Source organism: Drosophila erecta, unplaced genomic scaffold (genome assembly GCF_003286155.1).
Source record: "Drosophila erecta strain 14021-0224.00,06,07 unplaced genomic scaffold, DereRS2 tig00000000-arrow-pilon, whole genome shotgun sequence".
NCBI classification, from domain to species: Eukaryota; Metazoa; Arthropoda; class Insecta; order Diptera; family Drosophilidae; genus Drosophila; species Drosophila erecta.
Window position 1 is genome coordinate 8,286,419 of NW_020825194.1, and position 21,114 is coordinate 8,307,532.

General features: G+C 46.4%; 6 protein-coding genes across 11 annotated transcripts; 4 read left to right on the top strand and 2 right to left on the bottom strand.

Moving 5' to 3' along the window:
* Positions 1 to 187: 187 nt before the first annotated feature.
* Positions 188 to 6,901, top strand: LOC6555022 (unconventional myosin-Ia). Of its 4 annotated transcripts, XM_026983850.1 has the most exons (18): positions 188 to 272; positions 585 to 787; positions 853 to 968; positions 1,033 to 2,071; positions 2,192 to 2,255; positions 2,330 to 2,343; positions 2,408 to 2,492; positions 2,545 to 2,639; positions 2,706 to 2,853; positions 2,908 to 3,230; positions 3,327 to 3,574; positions 3,634 to 4,330; positions 4,404 to 4,463; positions 4,546 to 4,877; positions 4,937 to 5,072; positions 5,142 to 5,294; positions 5,355 to 5,482; positions 5,597 to 6,901. In XM_026983850.1, the coding sequence occupies exons 2-18, from the start codon at positions 683 to 685 to the stop codon at positions 5,718 to 5,720; spliced, it is 3,867 nt and encodes a 1,288-aa protein (XP_026839651.1). In that variant the 5' UTR covers positions 188 to 272; positions 585 to 682; the 3' UTR covers positions 5,721 to 6,901. The 4 variants fall into 4 exon arrangements, with proteins under 4 accessions (XP_026839651.1, XP_026839658.1, XP_026839666.1 ...); XM_026983857.1 differs by lacking the exon at positions 4,404 to 4,463 and having other exon boundaries at positions 5,597 to 6,623; XM_015153808.2 differs by lacking the exons at positions 188 to 272; positions 585 to 787; positions 853 to 968; positions 2,330 to 2,343 and having other exon boundaries at positions 2,018 to 2,071; positions 5,597 to 6,623.
* Positions 6,834 to 9,399, bottom strand: LOC6555023 (4-coumarate--CoA ligase 1). 2 transcript variants are annotated; one of them, XM_001981999.3, is made up of 3 exons: positions 9,108 to 9,399; positions 7,959 to 8,636; positions 6,834 to 7,904 (listed from the first exon to the last, which is right to left on the bottom strand). In XM_001981999.3, exons 2-3 carry the CDS (start codon positions 8,627 to 8,629, stop codon positions 6,941 to 6,943), a joined length of 1,635 nt encoding a protein of 544 aa, XP_001982035.1. In that variant the 5' UTR covers positions 8,630 to 8,636; positions 9,108 to 9,399; the 3' UTR covers positions 6,834 to 6,940. The 2 variants fall into 2 exon arrangements, with proteins under 2 accessions (XP_001982035.1, XP_026839676.1); XM_026983875.1 differs by lacking the exon at positions 9,108 to 9,399 and adding an exon at positions 9,053 to 9,068.
* Positions 9,400 to 9,419: 20 nt separating this feature from the next.
* LOC6554971 (mitogen-activated protein kinase p38a) lies at positions 9,420 to 11,349 on the top strand. 2 transcript variants are annotated; one of them, XM_001982000.3, is made up of 3 exons: positions 9,420 to 9,701; positions 9,763 to 9,913; positions 10,014 to 11,349. In XM_001982000.3, exon 3 carries the CDS (start codon positions 10,058 to 10,060, stop codon positions 11,156 to 11,158), a length of 1,101 nt encoding a protein of 366 aa, XP_001982036.1. In that variant the 5' UTR covers positions 9,420 to 9,701; positions 9,763 to 9,913; positions 10,014 to 10,057; the 3' UTR covers positions 11,159 to 11,349. The 2 variants fall into 2 exon arrangements, with proteins under 2 accessions (XP_001982036.1, XP_026839682.1); XM_026983881.1 differs by having other exon boundaries at positions 9,763 to 9,950; positions 10,014 to 11,295.
* A 172-nt stretch (positions 11,350 to 11,521) lies between these two features.
* On the top strand, positions 11,522 to 12,677 carry LOC6554972 (putative mitogen-activated protein kinase 14C). The gene has a single exon (XM_026983955.1). It carries the CDS (start codon positions 11,606 to 11,608, stop codon positions 12,659 to 12,661), a length of 1,056 nt encoding a protein of 351 aa, XP_026839756.1. The 5' UTR covers positions 11,522 to 11,605; the 3' UTR covers positions 12,662 to 12,677.
* Positions 12,678 to 12,811: 134 nt separating this feature from the next.
* On the top strand, positions 12,812 to 14,439 carry LOC6554973 (serine--tRNA synthetase-like protein Slimp). Its single transcript, XM_001982002.3, has one exon. The coding sequence runs from the start codon at positions 12,970 to 12,972 to the stop codon at positions 14,362 to 14,364; it is 1,395 nt and encodes a 464-aa protein (XP_001982038.1). The 5' UTR covers positions 12,812 to 12,969; the 3' UTR covers positions 14,365 to 14,439.
* On the bottom strand, positions 14,381 to 20,752 carry LOC6554974 (anosmin-1). Its single transcript, XM_001982003.3, has 7 exons — positions 20,431 to 20,752; positions 16,010 to 16,678; positions 15,835 to 15,953; positions 15,574 to 15,767; positions 15,132 to 15,505; positions 15,004 to 15,070; positions 14,381 to 14,675 (listed from the first exon to the last, which is right to left on the bottom strand). The coding sequence occupies exons 2-7, from the start codon at positions 16,660 to 16,662 to the stop codon at positions 14,499 to 14,501; spliced, it is 1,584 nt and encodes a 527-aa protein (XP_001982039.1). The 5' UTR covers positions 16,663 to 16,678; positions 20,431 to 20,752; the 3' UTR covers positions 14,381 to 14,498.
* Positions 20,753 to 21,114: the final 362 nt, after the last annotated feature.

A 21,114-nucleotide genomic window follows, 5' to 3' on the forward strand; every position in this document is an offset into this window, starting at 1 on the left:
TAAAACAAAAATATTAAAATCATTAAAGTATATTAGGAAAAAATAAGCGTTTATTTTTTAACACTAAAGTCTGAAAAAGTTATAGGCCTTAAAAAAGTTAATTAGGTATCAATTGAATTTTAAATTTACTCTATTCAAATGGATAGCGAAGCATAATAGCTTTTGCTAGGGTATGCAAATCGATTCATGGCCAAGAGACAACATCGATAGTGTCATCGATGGCTGGGCCACCACTAGTACTCACTGGATGCAAAAATGTCTTTTCTGAAAAGGTAAACAAAATGTGCAAATCGTGGCGAATAAAGACAATAATACGCTAAAGACGAAGGCGTAGAGGGGCAATCGGGAGTCCTGCAGCCACGGATATAGAAAGGCAGACTCTATCTACCCGCAATATCTGAGTGAACACGAGCTCGAGGCTGTTGCTCGCCAGCACATGAAAATCAATAATTGAATCAGAAAATCAAAACACGGATTCGCCCAGATGCATGCAGGCCCGCGATAAATTATGCAATTGTTGGAGCCATTAACAACCCCCCTTCTCCTTCCCATCGTTCCCGTTCTCGTGTTGGCCCCGTTTGCAGTTGATGTATTCAAATTCAAATGGTGAACTCGATTTTGGCCGTTGCCGTTGTTGTCACTACTGCCGTGCACGTTGTTGTAATTGGAGCTGGGAATCGCGATGGAGCAGGAAATCGGTACCTGGGATTCGGTGCTGCTCGAGAACCTGTCCGAGGATAGTTTCATAAACAACATCCACCAGCGCTATAAGCGCGATCACATATATGTGAGTCCTTAAAGTTCTACAAACTCTTCACATGTCTATACGTTTCCATATTTTTTGATTTATAGACCTACATTGGAACGTCTGTTGTGGCTCTGAATCCATATCATCACATATCCGAGCACTCTCTGGACAATGTCCGCAACTATGGCGATAAGGGCATCTTCCAGCTGCCGCCCCACATGTAAGCTATCCTGCAAGAGTGTCTGACTCATTTTCATTTCTTATAAAACTTTTATTCACCGCAGCTATGGACTCACAAATCTGGCTTATCAATCGCTTAAGGATCAGAGCGAGGATCAGTGCGTGCTTCTCACCGGCGAGAGCGGAGCGGGCAAAACGGAGACCTTTAAAATGATTGTAAACTTTCTGACCCATATACAGGATCGCTCACACTGTCCCCCCACACCGAATGTCCTACGGAAGCAATCCTCAACCAGCTCGGCCAGCGGATTGGTGCTGCACGCCCACAGGCGGGCCTCCAGCAGCTGCTCCGGCACTGCCAATTTTATTATATGCAAAAATCGGGCGGAAAATCCGTCAGCAAGTGTTTCACGGAGACAGAGTCCTTCGCCAGGACCATCGCAGCGATCACGGACGCGGGCAGAGAGCATCGAACGCCAAAGCAGGCGCCACATGCGAGAGAAAATCGTGGACTTTGATTTCTCACACCACAAGAGTAGCGAAAACATCAGCGGCCTTCCCGAATCACACGCCCACCACTTGCATCCGACCAAGTCGTGCTTCAAGCACCAGCAGACCCAAGTCAGCGCCTGCACTGCCATGCCCGCGGCCGCCAAGGGATCGCCGAAATATGCCGTACCCACCATGTACGGCGGTTGCCGTCAGTGCGGCCACAGCAAGTGCGTCCGTGCTCAGAGCCTGGAGAAGGAGGAGCGGGATGATTTGCGAGGCAGCAACTGCCGCCTGTCCACCATTGCCACCGCCACCAGCAACCCGGTACATCCGCATCGCGGCAGTTGCTCCAACTTGATGCGGCAGCACTCGACTGAAAGTCAGCCGGAGCGGGAACGGGATCGTAGCTCCCTCATGGGGTCCACGCAACGTATATCGCTGTACGATGCACACAAGCTGAGCAAGGTCCTGGGCGATCTACCGCCACCTCCGCCTAGTTCCGTTTCGCCCACGCCCTCGGCCAGCTCTTCGCTGCACAGGCGTCACAAATCGCCCACGCAACGAATGCGCGAGTGCGTCACCTGTGCGGATGTGTTCCTGGAGGCCATGGGCAATGCCTGCACCCTGAAAAATAACAACTCTAGTCGCTATGTAAGTGAAATATGTATGTACTGGAACGTGCTAACAATTGAAACCTTTAGATAGGTGCATATTTAAAGAAAAAACTTGTATGTGATTTAAATTAATTTGTTTATTGTTTTGCGGTTTCAGGGAAAGTTATTTGATATCGAAATTGATTTTAAGGGAGATCCAATGGGAGTGCACATTACCCACTGTAAGTAAAACTTCACCTATAAAGTAGAAATATGTATTATGACAAAATTTGTTTAATTCGTGCGTACTTCTAAGATATGTTGGAAAAGGTTTGATCGAATTTTAATTATCCTAGTTTAGTCATTATCAGTCTAATATTTCATTTGTTTACAGACCCGTATAACGGACACCATCATTGGAGAGCGAAATTTTCACATATTTTACCAGTTACTATTAGGTGCTGATCTCCAGTTGCTAAGTAAGACGCTGTACTCCTTTTAAATACTACCTGCTTATTGTTATTCTTTTAGAATCGCTCAAGCTGTATCGAAATGTGGAAAAGTACGAGCTGCTCCGCAACACAACTGCCATGGAGGAGGACCGCATGAATTTTCATTATACGAAGGTTCGATTTTACCCAGATAATTATTATACAAAACCTTATAACATGTGTATTGCACTTCTTTTTCAGCGATCCTTGGATGTGCTGGGCCTCAGTTGTGAAGAAAGCAACTCCATCTTTAGGGTCATTGCAGTGGTTCTAAAGTTGGGTAACTTTATTTTTGTACCCATTACTAACATAGACGGAACTGAGGGTTGTCAGGTGTCCAATGTATACGGTAGGTACTAAGTAAATCACCAGCGACATGATTTTCATTCTTTTCCGTTTACAGAGGTTCAAGAAACAGCACAGCTTCTTAATATGGAAGCCCAAATTCTCATCAACTGCTTAACCAGAGCGAATAGCTCGAACAGCGCTCAAGAGGATGTGGGTTGCGAAATGGATGCACGACAAGCAGCAATCAACCGGAACACGCTCTGTCGCACTCTCTACAGCCGTCTTTTCACGTGGCTGGTAAACAAAATTAATGAGTCCCTAAAGTCAACACAGCGCGAGAAGAACCTGGCATTGCTAGATTTTTATGGATTCGAAGTGCTGGACCACAACTCCTTTGAGCAGTTTGCCATTAATTATAGCGCGGAAAAGATTCACCAGGCAAGTACACATGCCTCATCCACTTAAGCTAATGAAAATCACATTCTGTTGAATCAATATTGTTGATATTGTAATTTAATCGTTCTCTAATTTCAGAATTTTGTGTTTCATGTGCTGCGTTCGGAGCAAGAACTCTACATTCGCGAGGGATTGGAATGGTCTCGGATTGATTATTTTGACAACGAGTCAATTTGCGAGTTAATAGACAAACCCAGTTATGGTATACTGAGCTTGATTAATGAACCCCATTTAAATAGCAACGATGCTTTGCTTTTGCGAGTTCAGCAGTGTTGCGCGGGGCATCCCAACTTCATGACCAGCGGCAGCAACTCCATGTGCTTTCAGTATGTCTTTGACCTATGTGATCTCATTCTCCATGATGTCTCAATGTATTTGTTTTCAGGATTCGTCATTATGCAAGTGTAGTGAACTACTCAATACATCGGTTCCTCGAAAAGAACTCCGACATGCTGCCGAAATACATAAGTGCTGCCTTTTACCAAAGCAAGCTTTCCTTAGTGCAAAGCCTATTCCCCGAGGGAAATCCCCGTCGGCAGGTTACCAAAAAGCCCAGTACGTTGAGCTCGAACATCCGCACCCAATTGCAGACGCTGCTGGCCATCGTTAAGCATCGCCGCTCCCACTATGTGTTCTGTATCAAGCCCAACGAGGGTAAGCATCCGCACCAGTTTGACATGGCACTGGTTCAACATCAGGTGCGCTACATGTCGCTCATGCCGCTGGTCCACCTGTGTCGCACTGGTCATTGCTACCATCTGCTGCACGTTAAGTTCTTTCATCGCTATAAGTTGCTCAACAGCCTGACTTGGCCCCACTTTCATGGTGGCAGTCAGGTAGAGGGTATCGCCCTAATAATCCGCAACCTACCGCTGCCCTCAGCGGAGTTCACGATCGGCACCAAAAATGTGTTCGTCCGTAGTCCCCGCACCGTATATGAGTTGGAACAGTTTCGACGCCTGCGGATTAGCGAGCTGGCCGTGCTCATTCAAAAGATGTTTCGAATGTACCATGCAAGAAAGCGCTTTCAGCGCATGCGACACAGCCAGATGATCATTTCGAGTGCCTGGCGCACGTGGCGGGTAAGCAGTTTTGTAGGAAATCTATTAATTTGCATGATAAGCTTTGCATTCCTTTCATTTTCTGCATGTATAGGAATGCCGATTTGGCATTCCGTTCACTGGTCGTAGGCATTTGTGGAGTTTATATCGTGTCGTAAGCATTGCATGATTTCTTCTAATTTATCTAAAACTTGTTTTTCCCATAAAAACATTTATATTTTGTTTATTTTCTTTAGGCCCGCGAGGAGTATCGGTCCTTGAAGTACAAACGACAGGTGAGATGGGCCATCGATATTATAGGTCGCTACTACCGCCAGTGGAAGATCAGGCAGTTCCTTCTGACTATTCCCTTGCGATTGCCACCCAACACGCTAAGTCCGCTTTCTACCGAATGGCCAGTGGCGCCCGTATTCCTCGCAGATGCCTCCCGTCATCTAAGGTCCATTTACCATCGTTGGAAGTGCTACATCTACCGAAACTCCTTTGATCAAACAGCACGCAATCGAATGCGAGAGAAGGTCACGGCCAGCATTATCTTTAAGGATCGGAAAGCTTCCTATGGACGAAGGTAACAGCTCTTTATTTTGTATTCTTCAAAATAATATTTAATAAATAATTCGTTTACAGTGTGGGCCATCCTTTCGTCGGGGACTATGTGCGACTGCGACACAACCAGCAGTGGAAAAAGATTTGCGCCGAGACCAACGATCAGTATGTTGTATTCGCAGACATAATCAACAAGATAGCGCGCTCCAGTGGCAAGGTAAGCTAATATATTCAATTGCTTATGTTATGTTATGTTATGCTTATGTTGAAATTTGTTTTGTTTTAGTTTGTGCCCATTTTGCTGGTGCTGTCCACTTCATCGCTTCTGCTGTTAGACCAACGAACGCTGCAAATCAAGTACAGAGTGCCTGCATCGGAGATTTACCGAATGTCTCTGAGCCCCTACCTAGATGACATTGCTGTGTTTCACGTAAAAGCGGTATATATACTGTGAAATTCCTTATTGAAATCTTAAAATTATTAATTATTCGTTTCGCAGTCTGAATTTGGACGGAAGAAGGGTGATTTCGTTTTTCAAACAGGTCATGTGATTGAAATAGTGACCAAAATGTTTCTGGTCATACAAAATGCCACGGGCAAACCCCCGGAGATACACATAAGCACTGAGTAAGGGCTAACAATAAATTCTCTGGATATGGAGCTAGGCAGTTCTAGATCCGGGGACGATTAAGGAATTGCACCAATGTACATGGCAACCAATACTTATTTTTATCCTTACAGATTTGAAGCGAATTTCGGCCAGCAGACTGTCATCTTCTCGTTCAAATACGGCGGCATGTCGGACTTAGCACAAGGCCCACCCAAGGTCACCCGCAAGGCGAACCGCATGGAGATAATTGTGTGATCCACGACAGAATCGAAATCTGATCGTGGCAGCTCATCGAGTCTGCTGCTATCATCTTCTTCGCCTTAGACAGAACTCGAGTTCGGCGGTCCGTATCCAAAATTGTCGCCAGTCATCGTGCAATTGCAATTACCATTGCATTTGGCGGTGGCCGGGGTCAGTCGACTTTTATATGGTCCCAGGGATCAAAATACAATTTTAGCAATATATTCATACACTCACACTTATAATTTAGTTTCGTTCACAAGTGACAATCAGAGTAACCAATTTGTTGTCAGGATTGTGCCAAAAGCAGGAAACTAGAATTGTACCAAGGAGTAAAAAAAGAGCGAGCTAATTTTAAAATGCACCCTTTTATTTAACTATGTAGAGTTAAAGGAAAGGAAACTAACGAAGTGAACAACTGAATTTATTCATCTAATTTGTCAACCTAGTTTAAAGTGTAAGTCGTGCACCAAGTCGATTAGCATTGCAACAATAAGTATGTACTGCAAATAAGCACTGGTAGCAGCGCAGCTCGCCAAGATTGGAGGAGGATTTGGAGTGTGCGCGGGTGCTGGTCAAGCAGTGTTTAGGATTTTACACAAACTATGATATTTCCGTTATAGAAACCAAGGCATTTCTCTTACTTTTAAGGTTTCATACACAATAATTAGTAAACTAATGCTAGGACAGACATATAAACCTCTTTATATACTGGAAACACAAATGAACCCAATATATGCAATTTGCTGCAACAAAACAAGATAGAAACTTTTCCCAAGCAAAACAAAACATGTTAAACAACTATTTACAAAGCAGAGCAGACGAGTAGTTAAATATTTCAAATAAATATATAAATATATGTATACACCATACGAAATTAATAATGAGTCTATATAAAAGCGACAACAATATGGGAAAATACAGAAAACATGTTTGTTACAAGTTGAGAACGAATGTATGTAGTTGTTTATATATAACTTGTTATTGATAGTTCGGGCATCTACGTAATTAAAGCTGGAGTTTAGTTGCCCCAGCGATGTCACATGGTATCTGCGACATGGAACTCCATCAGTTTTTATTTGTATTTAAGTTTTAAGCGAATACTTCGAAAGAAAAGCCAAATATGAGTAAATCGAAACCCAACCAGTTGGTAGTTTATAAAACAAAGTTTAGCAATAATAAAACATACACATAGTAAATTGTTTGTACACACACCCGTAAGGGGAGAACCCCTCTTACAACTTGGATTTTTGCTTCTTAAGCATATCCCTCAGAATACGACGCAGAATCTTGCCACTGGGGTTCTTTGGAATTTCGTCAACAAAGATCACGCCACCCCTCAGGCGCTTGGCAGGCGAGGCGTTGTCGTTGACAAACTGAATAACTTCGTTCTCGGTTAGTTGAACGTTAGCCTGTTTAACCACAAAGGCCAGCGGCAGCTCGCCAGCCGCTTCGTCTGGCTTTCCAATGACCGCCGCATCCTTAATCTTGTCGTTGGTTAGAAGCAGAGCCTCAATCTCTGCGGGCGGCACCTGGAATCCCTTGTATTTGATCAGCTCCTTGATGCGGTCAACGATGAAGAACTCAAAATCATCATCATAGTAGCCAATATCACCAGTATGCAACCAACCGTCCTTGATGGCGGTCTGCGTGGACTTCGTGTCTCCGATGTAGCCCTTCATGATGCCGTCGCCCTTAAAGCAGAGCTCGCCCCGCTCGTTGGGTCCCAATAGCTTGCCGGTGTCGGGATCAATCACCTTGGCATAGATTCCCACCTTAAGAACACCCACACTGCCTGGCTTGCAGAACTCATCGGTCTGCACGAGTACACTCAGCGTTGATTCGCTGAGGCCGTATCCTTGTCGGATGAATGGCACTCCAATACGCTCCTTGATCTGATCCTCAGTTTCACGACTCAGTGGGGCTGCTCCACACAGCAGAACCATCAAAGAGGACAAATCGTACTTATCCACAATAGGGTGTTTAGCCAAAAAGACCATCAGTGGAGGCACCATGAAGGCCATCATCACGCGATACTTTTCGATCGCAGAAAGGAAGAGGTTTTCCTCGAACTTCGGCAGGTACACCAATCGTGCGCCACGGCAGGCGGTGGTGATAAGCGTCAGGCAGCCGAAGGCGTGGAACCAGGGAATGACAGTGAGCAGAGTGATCTCCGACATGGGAATGAGGGTGGGCTGGCTATTAAAAAAAATCACTTTAAAAAATGCTTTAATAACATACCATTAAACTTACATTTGAGAGTCGAGAGTGGCTAGAAGGTTCATTTGGGTCAGCTGCACTCCTTTAGGTAGTCCGGTAGTTCCAGAAGAGCACACAATAAGGCACACGTCCTCGTCCTTACTAGCCGCAGGGCTCGTGAAGTTAGGCTGTGTCTTGAACTTGTCGCTGTCCATCAACTCATTAAGATCATAGATGTTCTTAAAGTTCTTGGAAGTTCCGCTGAGCGCAATGATGCCCTTGACGAACTTATTCTTGCTGGCCACCTTAGCAACGCGATCAACGGTGATCTTAGAGGCGAATATGATCTTGGGCTTGGACAGGTTAATCGCGTGGTCCACTTCGCGTTCGGAATAAGTTACGTTAAGGGGAGCAACCGTAGCTCCAACTGCTAGACCGGCGAACATGGCCAGGGCGAAGTTAACGCTGTTCTCGCTAGACAAACCGACGACGTCATTTTGTTTGACTCCCAGTTTCTGAAGGATGCATGCCAGCCGGACAATGGACTTGTGCATGAAACTGGCAGTGTATTCCACCCCATTGACAGCATCCACCAGCACCGTCTGGTCGCCGAAGCTCTTGTACTTGTCGAGAATGTACTGACCCAGGGATCTGCAGTCCTGGGCCTCCCGTTCAGTCAAAGGACCTCCGTACACAATGTTTCCGGGCAGTAGCTTTGAAGTCATATTGTGTCTGCAAAGAAATATAAGCTTTATAGTTAAGGTTTTACATCGTATAACAAGCTATTATGGGAGATAACTTATTCAAAAACTATTCTAATATGTATACATAGACCTCGGGGTGTGTGTAGTTTTCCTCAAAAATGGTAAAAGAAAAACGGTACAGGGGTTGAAGTTAAGCAACCCTTTAAACCATACTTTGAACCCGTCGGACTATCTAATCGCATTCGGTTCGCAGATCTTTTACTTGTGTCGAATGTTTCCGCTATCTCAGATAGTGGATTATAGAAAATCTGCATGTTTGCCAGTCCAGGTTCCAAAGGTCGCAGTTCATAGCGGATGAAGTGACTTCTTCCAGCTCCCCTGCGGTCTAACATTTTGATTTCCAAGCGCACACTAATTAATCCTTGTAATGTTTATGTTTTATACCGCTAATATGTTCAGTATCATTCAGATTATCTCGACAATTTACTTCTATACATACGCTAATGTTTTCTAGGTTACGATGCGAGCGGGAGCGGCTTTCGTGCGAAACTAACTAACTGTTCACCGGAGAATGGTAGGGCGGAATGTCAGGCTGCGTTTACGGAACGATTAGATTAGTTTATTTGATAACCCCGGCAGTGCAACTGCGCAGGCGCGAGTAGTGGCTTCGGTTTTTTTTTCATTCAAAGTACACGAAAAGTGCAACGGAAAATTAGTCAGGGGATGGTGCGGTATGAATTCGCTGGAAAAACAAGAGACAGCTGTTGTAAATATGCATTCGATAAATGCTTATCGAACTTTCAGTTGACGGTCTGGCAACGCCATGTTTTTTTTTATTTACGCGCGGTACACACTGGATTTTGCGGCATATTTGTTTCGAAACTTTTACTTGTATTACAAATTAGTCTAAGTTTTATGATGTATTAAATGATATCAAATACTAAAAAAGAGAGTTTCCTATTGCCCTTATTCACTCATAAAGCTATCAAGAAGAAGTGAAGTTGTAACAGCCGTGTTACAATGTCATAACATTGCTAATATTAATGTACATATATATGTATGTATATATATTAACTTACATATAGAGTTTAAGGTAAGAATTTTAAGAGCGCGATCAGAGAGTTCTTCAACAACTTAACACTAATCAAATGTAGCGCATTTGTGTGTCGCTTCTGATCTGTGCACTGCCGATCTGATTCATGGATTCCTAACACGACACGCACGGGAATGGAGTAATAGCGCAAATATAGGAAACATGCTAGGGACCAGTACTTAGTTGTTGATATTCTTGGGCGTGGAACAGAGGTACGTACTACTGCCGCCGAGCTGCCTCAAGATAAACGTAATCAGAATGAAATTATCGTTCGCACGGCATTTTAATGGTCAATACATATCTCGTTCATAGGCACTATAAACTCAGGGTGACGACGCCCTTCCTTAAGCAAAACTATGTCTGCGTCTATAACAAAAAAGTTCCACAAGTTGGATATAAACCGAACGGAATGGGAGATCCCGGATATATATCAGGATCTGCAGCCCGTAGGATCGGGAGCTTATGGTCAGGTGTCGAAGGCTCTTGTCCGTGGCACCAATATCCATGTGGCCATTAAAAAGCTTGCCAGGCCCTTTCAATCCGCTGTCCATGCAAAGAGGACGTACCGTGAGCTCCGACTTTTAAAGCATATGGACCATGAGAACGTAATCGGTCTGCTGGACATATTCCATCCGCATGCCGCTAATGCATCGCTGGAGAACTTCCACCAGGTGTACTTGGTTACCCACTTGATGGATGCAGATCTGAATAACATCATACGGATGCAGCACTTGTCCGACGACCACGTCCAGTTTTTGGTCTACCAGATACTCCGTGGCTTGAAGTATATCCACAGCGCGGGAGTGATCCACCGTGATCTTAAACCCTCAAACATTGCCGTCAACGAGGATTGCGAGCTGCGCATTTTAGACTTCGGGCTGGCACGTCCAACGGAGAATGAAATGACAGGCTATGTGGCCACGCGTTGGTATCGCGCCCCTGAAATAATGCTCAATTGGATGCACTACGACCAGACGGTGGACATCTGGTCGGTGGGGTGCATCATGGCCGAATTAATTACCCGACGCACCCTCTTCCCAGGCACCGATCATATCCACCAATTGAACCTAATTATGGAGATGTTGGGCACGCCACCCGCCGAATTTTTAAAGAAGATCTCATCGGAAAGTGCGCGTTCCTACATCCAGTCCCTTCCGCCCATGAAGGGACGCAGTTTTAAAAATGTTTTTAAGAACGCCAATCCGCTGGCCATCGATTTGCTGGAGAAAATGTTGGAGCTGGATGCCGAGAAGCGTATCACAGCCGAGGAGGCTCTTGCACATCCCTATCTGGAGAAGTATGCGGAGCCCAGCGTCGAGCTGACCTCACCACCATACGATCACAGCTTTGAGGATATGGATTTGCCCGTGGACAAGTGGAAGGAGCTGATCTACAAAGAGGTTACCAACTTTAAGCCTCCACCATCGTTTGCTCAGGTTCTAGGGGATGTAAAGTAAACGGATCCCATCAAGAATTTAAAGTATTAAATACGCCAATTTATTCGTTATAATTTACAGAAAATCATGTTGAAACCACGTATTTTGTACTCATATTGATCAATTCTTAGTGTTAACTTTTAATTTTGTTTTGTACAATGTCTTACCAATTTGTTATGGCTTGTCAATAATACTGTGTATTTTACAATCAATTTGTTTTATAAAAATACCTACTTTTTTTAAAATGTAATGTTTTTTCAGATCATATAAAAGAGAAAAGTTTCGCTGGCTTCGACTGGCAGCTGAACAAAAGACGATTAGTCGAAAAGTCGATTACTTTTCTGTGTATCGAGTGTGACTGATAAGATTAGAAAATGCTGAGTGTTCGAAAGCAAATAACTAAACGCCAGTTCAGTAATCTTTCTATTGTCGACTGTTAAAGATTTATTTTTGCACATATTATCCAGAATGGCACTCCCCAGATTTGTGAGAATGCAAATTGGCGAAGGCGTTTGGGAGTTCCTGGACACCTACGAGTTTGTTAGTTTCCTGGGTGGCGGTTCATTTGGTCAGGTGGCTAAGATGAGAGTAAAAGGCACCGAAAAACACGTCGCTATGAAAAAGCTTTTGCGTCCGTTCGAGAGGGAGGAGGATGCTAAGAGTGCCTATCGCGAAATCCGCCTTCTGAAGCACATGAACCACCCAAACGTCATCAGCCTGCTGAACGTCTTCCATCCACCGGCGCGGATAATGGCGTTTGTGCAGATTTATTTGGTGACTCACCTGATGGACGAAGATCTGCACAGGTACTCGCGTTCACAAAGAATGAGCGAGCACGAGATTAGACCAATCATTTACCAAATACTGCGGGGTCTGAAGTACATACACAGCGCCGGGGTTGTTCATCGTGACTTGAAGCCCTGCAACATCGCAGTTAATGGAAATAATGAGGTTCGCATACTTGACTTTGGTCTATCCCGTCTGTGCGCGGATAATATGACGGACTTTGTGGGAACCATGTGGTATCGAGCTCCGGAACAACTCTTCCTCAGGGGTCAGTACACAAAGGCCATCGACATGTGGGCTGTTGGTTGTATTCTGGCAGAACTTATTTCGGGACGGGTCCTGTTCCCCGGTCAAGACTACTTCGACCAACTAAGGCGCCTGCTTGACGTAATGGGCACTCCGACTAGGGAGTTTGTCAGTGGAATAGACTCGCAATATTCGCGTAATTACGTGGAGAGGTACCCGTTACGGCAAAGATGTGATTTTCACCACTTGTTTCTGGGTGCCGATATCCAGGCCGTGGATTTGATGGAGAAAATGCTTGAAATGGTACCCGAAAGACGTATTACAGCTGCGGATGCAATGCGCCATCCATACCTTCGGGATCTTATTGAGCCACACCATCATGACGAAGACATTGCACCAGTCTATGATCAGAACTTTGAGAACCTAGTACTGCCTGTAAACTTCTGGAAGGAACTTATTTCCAATGAGATTCAGAATTTCCAACCAAACTAACTTGATTTATGTAATTTATTTAAAATATATTTATTTATTATAATAATGTTGAGGAATAAAGAAATGATATGTTAAATATGTGTTCAAATTGCTTACACAAATAGATTAAACAGCTTATCTCCTTATAAGATAACTGAATGACGATTCAGTTTAAATTAAAGGGGAAATCACATTTTTCTTCACAAAAATACATCAAAAAGCCTAAAAGGCATGGAAATACCACTATTATTTCGACCGGATCTGGCAACGCTGGCCACAGCTGACTGCCTTACCGGCTTATTTTGTTTTTACAATTCGCCATAAGAATTATGTTGAGTTTACGAAAGATATTAAAAAAGTGCCTTTCGGCCAAGAAAACGTGCAGCAGAAATATCTCCGCCCTGTACATAACCGGCGACAAAGCGAACGAAAACTATGTGACTCTGCAGCCGTATATGAACTTCAAGGGAACCTTTAGCGACCGGCAATCTTTGGACCAGAGCATCTCCAGCCGGGGATTGGACATCAGTTTGGAAAAAGTGCTCAGGAAGTACGAACAGTATAAAGCACATCACGGTCAGCTGTCCAAATTGGCGGAGGAACGCGAAACGGTGACCAAGCGCCTGAAGGAGCTAACCAAATCTGGTGGTAATGCGGATCACCTGGAGGAGTTGAAAGAGCGTGGAAAATCGTTGCGCAACGACTTAAAGACTCTGAAGCAGGCACTCTATCCCATAGAGGATGACTTTATACATGACTATCTGCACCTGCCCAACCTTCTGCATGTCCAGTGCCCTGTTGGAGGGGAGGAAAAGCTTCTCTATCGCCATGGCATGCCTAGTTCAGAAAATAAGACTCCATCCCACTTGGAACGCCAGGAACTTATACACTTTGTGGACAACAATCGTTACTACTTGATGGAGCAGGCTGCTCATTTCGACGTAAATGCCATGCAATCTCTGGCCCGTTATTTCGTCACCCACGGGGATTTCATTCAAACCGCCAATCCGGACTTTGTGCGTTGCGTTCTCCTGGAGGCAAATGCAACACCCTTGTCAGACTATCATCTGGTTTTGGAAGAACACCTGCAAAACAAGATCAATACAGCCTATTTAACCGGAGGTGCGTCCTTCGAGAGCTACCTAGGTGCCATGACCAAGCTGTGCGTGTATCCCTCGGTGCTGCCCCTACGGTATGTCTGCTGTGGTCGGAGTTACAACAGGGCGGAAGCGCAGTTGTATGGGCCAATTCCCAGTCTTTATACGGCGACACAAACGAATGCGGTACAAAGCTTTGTGGCCACGCAAACGGCCAGCGAAGCGGACTCCCAACTAGAGCATATTCTCAATCTGGCTACTGATTTTTACAAAGCTCTGGACATACCATTTCGGATTTCTTATGCAACAGCAGCAGCTCTAACTCCGGCGGAGAGTATCCGGGCAGTCATCGAAGTATACGCGCCCTCACTGCAGCGCTACGTGTGTGTGGGACGGATCAGCAATTACGGCGACTTTGTCTCCAAGCGAATCCTGTTCAGCACGCGACGTGAGAAGCACTATGATTTCCTGCACTTGGTAGGCGGACCAGTGCTCTACACCTCGCGACTGATAGCTGCTCTTTTGGAGCATGGCGTTCGCTTGGAAGACTGCAAGCTTTTGGGCGCTATTAGTCAGAAACCCAGTCATAAGCAGGATCTGCAGCAGTTCAAGGACCTTTTCACTTAGAAAACGATCGGTGTTTAGCTTGTTGTTGCTTGTTCTTAGGCCTAATAATAAGTAAAAGTTAAGTTTTACATACAATTATATACATTCTAATGTAATCTCATGGTCAGCAGTGCGTTGAGCCCGTACACAGAAGGCTAATCGCTGCACTTGATCTGCAGCTTGGGAAATCTCTTGCGGAAATTTTCGCATTTAGGCGTGGTGAAGGTAAAGACGTTTCTAGAGTCGTCCAGCACAGCATTGGGACTGGATCGGGGAATCCTCAGCACATATGTGGTGTTGTACTTGAGCTTGCTGAACTCGAGCGGGTCCTTCTGCAATCGAATAGAAGGTAATGTAGTTCACAAAGAGCCATATTCGTTTGTTTGATCTTTATAGTTCGGCATACACCTATGGCATGGTCCGATTCTATTCATCAGTATTGTAATTATTTTGATTGGCATTTGGCCACGTACTGCCCATTGGGAAGACGTGTTTTCCGTGTCAAATGGAGGCAACACGATTGCGCCTTGTTAAACAATACCCCATGGTCAACGATGTTCCACTAATTTGCCCTTGCCCGGTGGTCCGGCCAATCGGCACGAAGTATTCCGACATGTGGCTCGTGGCTCCCATCAAAGCATCATCAAGGGTATTACTTACTTTGGCGCGAATCGCGCGGAACTCTCGCTGCTCGCAGTTCGTCTCCTGGGGACACAGTTCATAGACCCTGCAATCGGTGTGATGGCATGATATGTATGCATTTTGGCAACTTGTTTACAAATAATTACTTCTCCTTGTGTGGCTGGAAGCCCAGAATCTGCACAATCATGCCAAACTTCCGGTTCAACCGGAAACCCACTTCATACGTGGCGGCGGCCGCAGTCCGGTTTGTAATGGTGGGCGAAACTTCATTGAGGTCAACTGGCTCCGAGGTTGTGGCCCATTCCGAGCTTATGGAGCTGCTAATGTGATGATGCCGGCGCCTATTGCCATTCCCGGAACACTGGAGCGGTGTGATTGGCTCCAGCGGCTGCAGCGTCGTGTTGAACAGCATCGATAGCTGGTCGGACTTGAGGCGACGCGAACCCAGATAGGAGATGGCCTGCACCTGGATGTAGTACGAGGAGTTGGGCAGCAGTTCCTTGATCTCGTATTGGTGGGTCTGAAATCATCGTAACGTGCTGATTGATAAGGCTCATATTGATATTGCTCACTTCGGGTTCCACTTACATCCTTCACGTAGGAGCTGTTGGTGATCATCGAGGCCTTGGCGCTGTTTACGTACAAGGACCAGGTGATCTTGTACTTCTCGACAGGCAGATTGGACTTGGAGGGGCACCACACCAGCTTAAGGGTCATGTAGCGCCCATCGAACTGCTTGGCGATGATCTTCGAATCGTTCGGCTTCTTTGGAGGCTTTGGGTCTGGAGGGTGAATAGCACTTTAGGTGAAGGTTGGTTGGAAGACCAGCAAGTGATCTAATACACTTACTGCCCGTCGAGGGAAAGGGATCGCTGGGCTCGGAATATCCTCGGAACCCGTAGGCGTTCACGGCTGCCACTCGAACCTCATACCAGCGACCAGGTCGCATATGAAAGAATATGTACGTGCTGTAGGGAATGGAGGTATTATGCCATTGTAAAATAAATATTTAGGGTCTACCTACTGCTTGCTGTGTCCGATGTTCTCCTCCATGGTCTTCTCCACCTTCTGCCATTGCCAAGGCCCCAGTTTTCTGGCAGCGAAATGCCTTCCTATGTGGGACCGCACCTCCACGTGGAAGTAGTAGACCAGTAGCGAGGACTCGATCTTCAGATCGACAGCGTGACCACGTGACCTCCTGAAGTACAGGATCTTCGGTATGGGCGGGAGCTGCGTGTTGTTCCTAACGCCAAGAGGTTCAACGCACATGGGACCGCAACTGGAGGGACAACACTTCTGCACCTCGGGGCATTCATGATCGTACTGACAGTTGTCCAGGCAGGAGAGCCTGGCACGCGATTGCCTTCCAATTTTGGGGCAACTGCCCGCCCTGGGTCCCAGCAAAAGCTCCTGGATGCACTTGTTCAGGCACTGTTCGCGTCCAGCTCTGGTTGTGGGATTACTGCCACACTTGGCCAGGCACTGCAGCTCCAGAATCTTATCCTTGACATCGTTACTATCCCGGAACCAGTGCGCCAGCTTCTGTCGCTGCAGCTGATTCGATGCGGATGTGGAGGTGGAGGTGGAGGTGTAGGAGGAGGATCCATTGGCCACGGCGCTTGAGTATAGCTGGCCGAGAAGAAGGAGCGCCAGCAGCGCCACTTGCATGCTGCCCATCTGAAGCGATTGCAATCTGCAAATGATCATGCGTCAGGTGATCAGCTCTCGGTTTCTGGACATTCCGTGCGTTCGTAATTTGTGCCGATCATCAGCAGCATCAGCAGCGGCAGCACCAGCCCGCTGATTATGCTGAAGGATCACCCGCTCCGCCTGCATCCCCGCGATATCGTTGGGGAGCGAACCGAACCGGTTTCACCCATTTTGCATGACCAACTAACTAATCATTCCTCGCATTTGAGCCGCCCGACCCCGAAGTCGAGGCAATGAAAATGCAAAAAACACATAAATGTATCTCAAGTGCTTGACAGGACTTCAAAGCGCGCATCATAGTGCGTGCCACGAGAGCATCGGACAGACAGCCAGACAGCCAGACGAGGCCGGCTATCTTCATTTCGAGATGACTCCGTGATGCCCTGCACTTCACTGGTCAGTTCTGAGTTGACCAGGAACTCACAAGGAACTCTGGTATTTCTCTCACTGTACATTCAGAATCACAGCCCGTGTGGACTTCCTAATGGAACTTTTTCCTCGTGCGAATATCTTTGCACCTCTCCAAACCCCGAACAGCTCTTTTCGTCTTAATTTCGCATCGCCAATTCTCGGAAGCCCCAAGCAGACTCTCGAAATTCTTCACCTGCTGGCCATAAGTGTCGATGTGCTCGCATCGATTCCATGTAGGGTATTTAGCACGCAAATGGGAAACTAATGTTTTATGGTATGGTCGATGGTAGTCGGTTTATGTTGTTGTTTGGGTTTTTGTTGCCGTTCGACTGCGTGTGAATGTGCAGGCAGCGAGAACAAAATCGAGAAAATACGACTACGACGAATGTGCGAGAGCTGCAAGTGGATGTCACCACATCCACAGGTACAGCCACATCCATAGCCGCATCCACACTCACAGGGGCAGGGGCTCCGCCAGCAGCAGCCTCATCAGATCAGAAGCCTAGCCAGCAGATGCCGCACATACCAAGGCGATACAGACACTCTGGGAGCAGGAGCAGTTGAGTGGAGAAGTGGTGCAGCGATTCGGCGGCTGGTGGCGGTGGGTTAGCCAGGAGATGGCTTGCTCCAGCACAGTTGGGCGCACAAATATATGCCATGTGGGCATTACGGATGGATAATAATTAGAATCAATTCTGGAAACACTAATTACTAACAACCCAAATACTGCCAAAGCAAGCCAAACTCAGAGGCAACACTACGTATGCGTAATTTATTTTGATGGATAATTTTGATGCTACTTTCTAACCACAATTTGGGTTTCATACGGATCGGAGTGATTACTACACACTTAGGATCAGTTGTGCCGAAAAGTATGCAACAAATTTAGCTAATGATATTACAGGAATAATATAGGTAAGGATTGTTAGTTATGCACAGTTACGTTATTAGCTGTAATAAGTTCAGTGAAACTATCTGAGCTGAAATGCTTTTGTGCTGACCGCGGCTGTGCGGACCGCGACTGCCACTCCGACTGGGATGCGATGGACTGGGGGCCAAGGAGCTCGGAATGGCTGCGGGCAGCGGGGCCCGGGGCAGCCTAACTGAGGGACATTAAGCGACAAATGAATGTGCGCGACGATCGACGCAAGAAGATGAAGCGGCGACTGCGGCGACTGCGGCGACGACGATCGCCAAGAGCAGACGAGATGAAATGCACCAAGTTCCGCGGAACGAAAAATTTGCAACAAAATTGGGCAGTAAAGCGTCGGCAATGCGGGGATTGGGTTGGGGTTGCTATGGGCATGCTATATGCTATATGCTACATGGTATATGGGGTATGGGGTATGGGATGTGGGGTATGGGAATGAGGATCGCGGCCACGACTCTTCCAGATGAATGGGTTCTGCGGCTGACGCTGATGAGACAGTCGAGTCGCAGCCAGGCTGGCTGCCGTTGCGTAGAGGCGATTAATTGCTTTTAACGATTCAAAAATTCAAAATTACTTTTTATGCTTCACGCACACCAAGGCGAAAAGGCACTTGGCCAGCAAACAACAGCACACACACAATGCACTTGGGAAAAATGTAATAAATGTTAGAACACTCAAATCGCTCAGCCTCTAAATGTTATAGGTTGGACCAAATATGTGATGGAAAAACACTGCAAAGTATTGGACGAAAGAAAGGAAGAAGGAGGTAATTGCCATAGCCAAGTTTAAGGTCACGTTCGACCCATATTTTCTGCGAGTGTACACACAGGGGCGTTGCTAGGGAGGCCAGCGGCTGGCAATGTGGATGAGGATGATGGGGGGCACTAAGATCCGGATCGATTTCGTTGACGTCGTTGCTGTGATAAATCGCTGGTGGTTGCTGCTCTGGCTGGAGTGTTGCTTTTGTTTTGCCTCCACTTGCAGCGGCTCCGTTCCCATCCCCACCCCCACCCCCACCAGGCCCCACCTTGCTCCTCCATTTGGGGCTTACTACAATGGCAATCCGGCGACAATGGCCAGTAAACTCGGGGCAGCAGCAGCAGCAGCAACTGGGTGTAATATGATGCAAATCGTTTAACACTTTGACCAACAGCTCATCGCATTGTTGCCTCCGCCGCTGTCAAAGTGCATTGGTGGTAAAAACAAATCGAAAAACTTTAACGTCCACAGGGGGCACGTAACAAAATACCAGCGGGGAACGGGGAACGGGAGCAATCGCCAATTTTTGGGGAAAAGGCCAGAACGGCGAGATCAAACCGGGAAGTTCGATGGTCTGGCTGGGCGGAGGGGCTACACATTAGCCACGATCATTGCTGAATCATAGTTATCCATAATGTAAATATCAGGCGAGTGTTTACTGCTGTGCATTTTAAGAAACCGTGAGGTTCGCTTCTCAAATATCATGCATAAAAGTATGATTCCATTTTAGTATGCGTCAGAAGGCAACGTTCTCGATGCATGCAAATTTATAGCCCAAACACTTGATCAACAAGAAGTGCTCAAAACAACACAACAACAGAAGTATTTTACAAATTCAAGGTCTTAAGCCGGAGGTCTGGATTCCTTAATAGGTAGTTCCAATACCAATTTCACGTGATCTAGCACTTCTCTGGCTCGAAACTTGCCAGCTTTCCCATTGTTGTCAAGTGCGGTGTCTCCGGATCGCATGGTGACACTTAAGCCCGCGAGGAAATCCAAGCGACCCCAATGGAAGCCCATTTATGGGGTTCAAGCACCCAGCTGGGCATGTGCTCAAGCTCAAGCTCAAGCGGAGCGAATCCGAGTAGGATCTGTGTCCATGGCGGTGTCGAGTTCTACGTCAGGTTCTGAACCCGAAGCCGTGCTCAAGGTTCAGCGATATGATATGTCGTGTGTGCATTCATACTCGTACTTCCGATTATGGAGCACTTTAAAAGCTCTTCTAGTGGAATCCCGTTCCCAAACTCAAATAGGTTCTCAAATCTTCGAAAGAAAGTTATATAAGGTACTGTGACCCGAATTCGTAAAGATATCGAATTTAATTTATAATTTAATATGGGGAAAATGTATGTTTTCCAAATCCTAAGGCAATTTATTTTCTCAGTGTTCTATGGGCGAAAGAACGCCGGTACCCCAAGTGTCCGGCAAAGAGAGCTTTTGGGGCGTGAGAAGTGATGTTGCCGCATGTCAGCCGTGCACCATACGATGGGATCCGAGCCCGTCCATCCCCTTTGGATGCCCCTATATCGCCACCACCATCCTTACTCGTCCGCAATTAGCGCGAAGACAATCTCATTTACGCCGACGGAATTGCGCAAATGGCGGGTAGTGCGAAACATTTTTAAGGTACTCACGGTAATGGAAACACTTTCGGATGCACTGGCTCCTCGCCGCGATCCGTGATCTCGTACTCCCACGCAGTCGGAGTCGGAGCGCCTGCTTTGATCGCTTGCTGCCACTTTAATGTTTAATTCGCCGCACTGTTCCGGTTTCCGCTCCTGGCAACTGTTGACTTGCAGCCCGATCTTAGGTACCACAACCGCAACCGAATCTGAATCTGAATCCGAATCAGTATCTGAATCTGAATCTAAATCTCAAGTGGGAGCTCTTTTCGTGCGACCGTTGCGCTGCAGCCCCCAAGAGAGAGTGACACACTGAACGCCACGGACTCGGACTCGGACTGCAGGGCTCGAGCTCCATGCTCCCGTTCTCCGTTCTGCCGCCGCTCTCTCGCCACAGTGGGCCAGGTGGGGGTGTTCCGGATATAATATTCATTTGCTAATATTACAAATACTCACCAGGTATGTTTTGTCACGACTCGTTACCTAGCTATTTGAAGTTATAAATCATATATATTTGAAGTATTATTGAAATAGCATTAAATACAAGTAAACATAATATTTTTTTCGACTGTTACCATCTTCGCAGCAATAATTCAGTTTTCAATGGCATATCGGCGATTTGTCCCACTGTGCGGTGCTCCACTTGCTCCCGCTCCCCGTCTTGCGGTCAGTGTGTGTGCGGTGCCAAAACAGAGA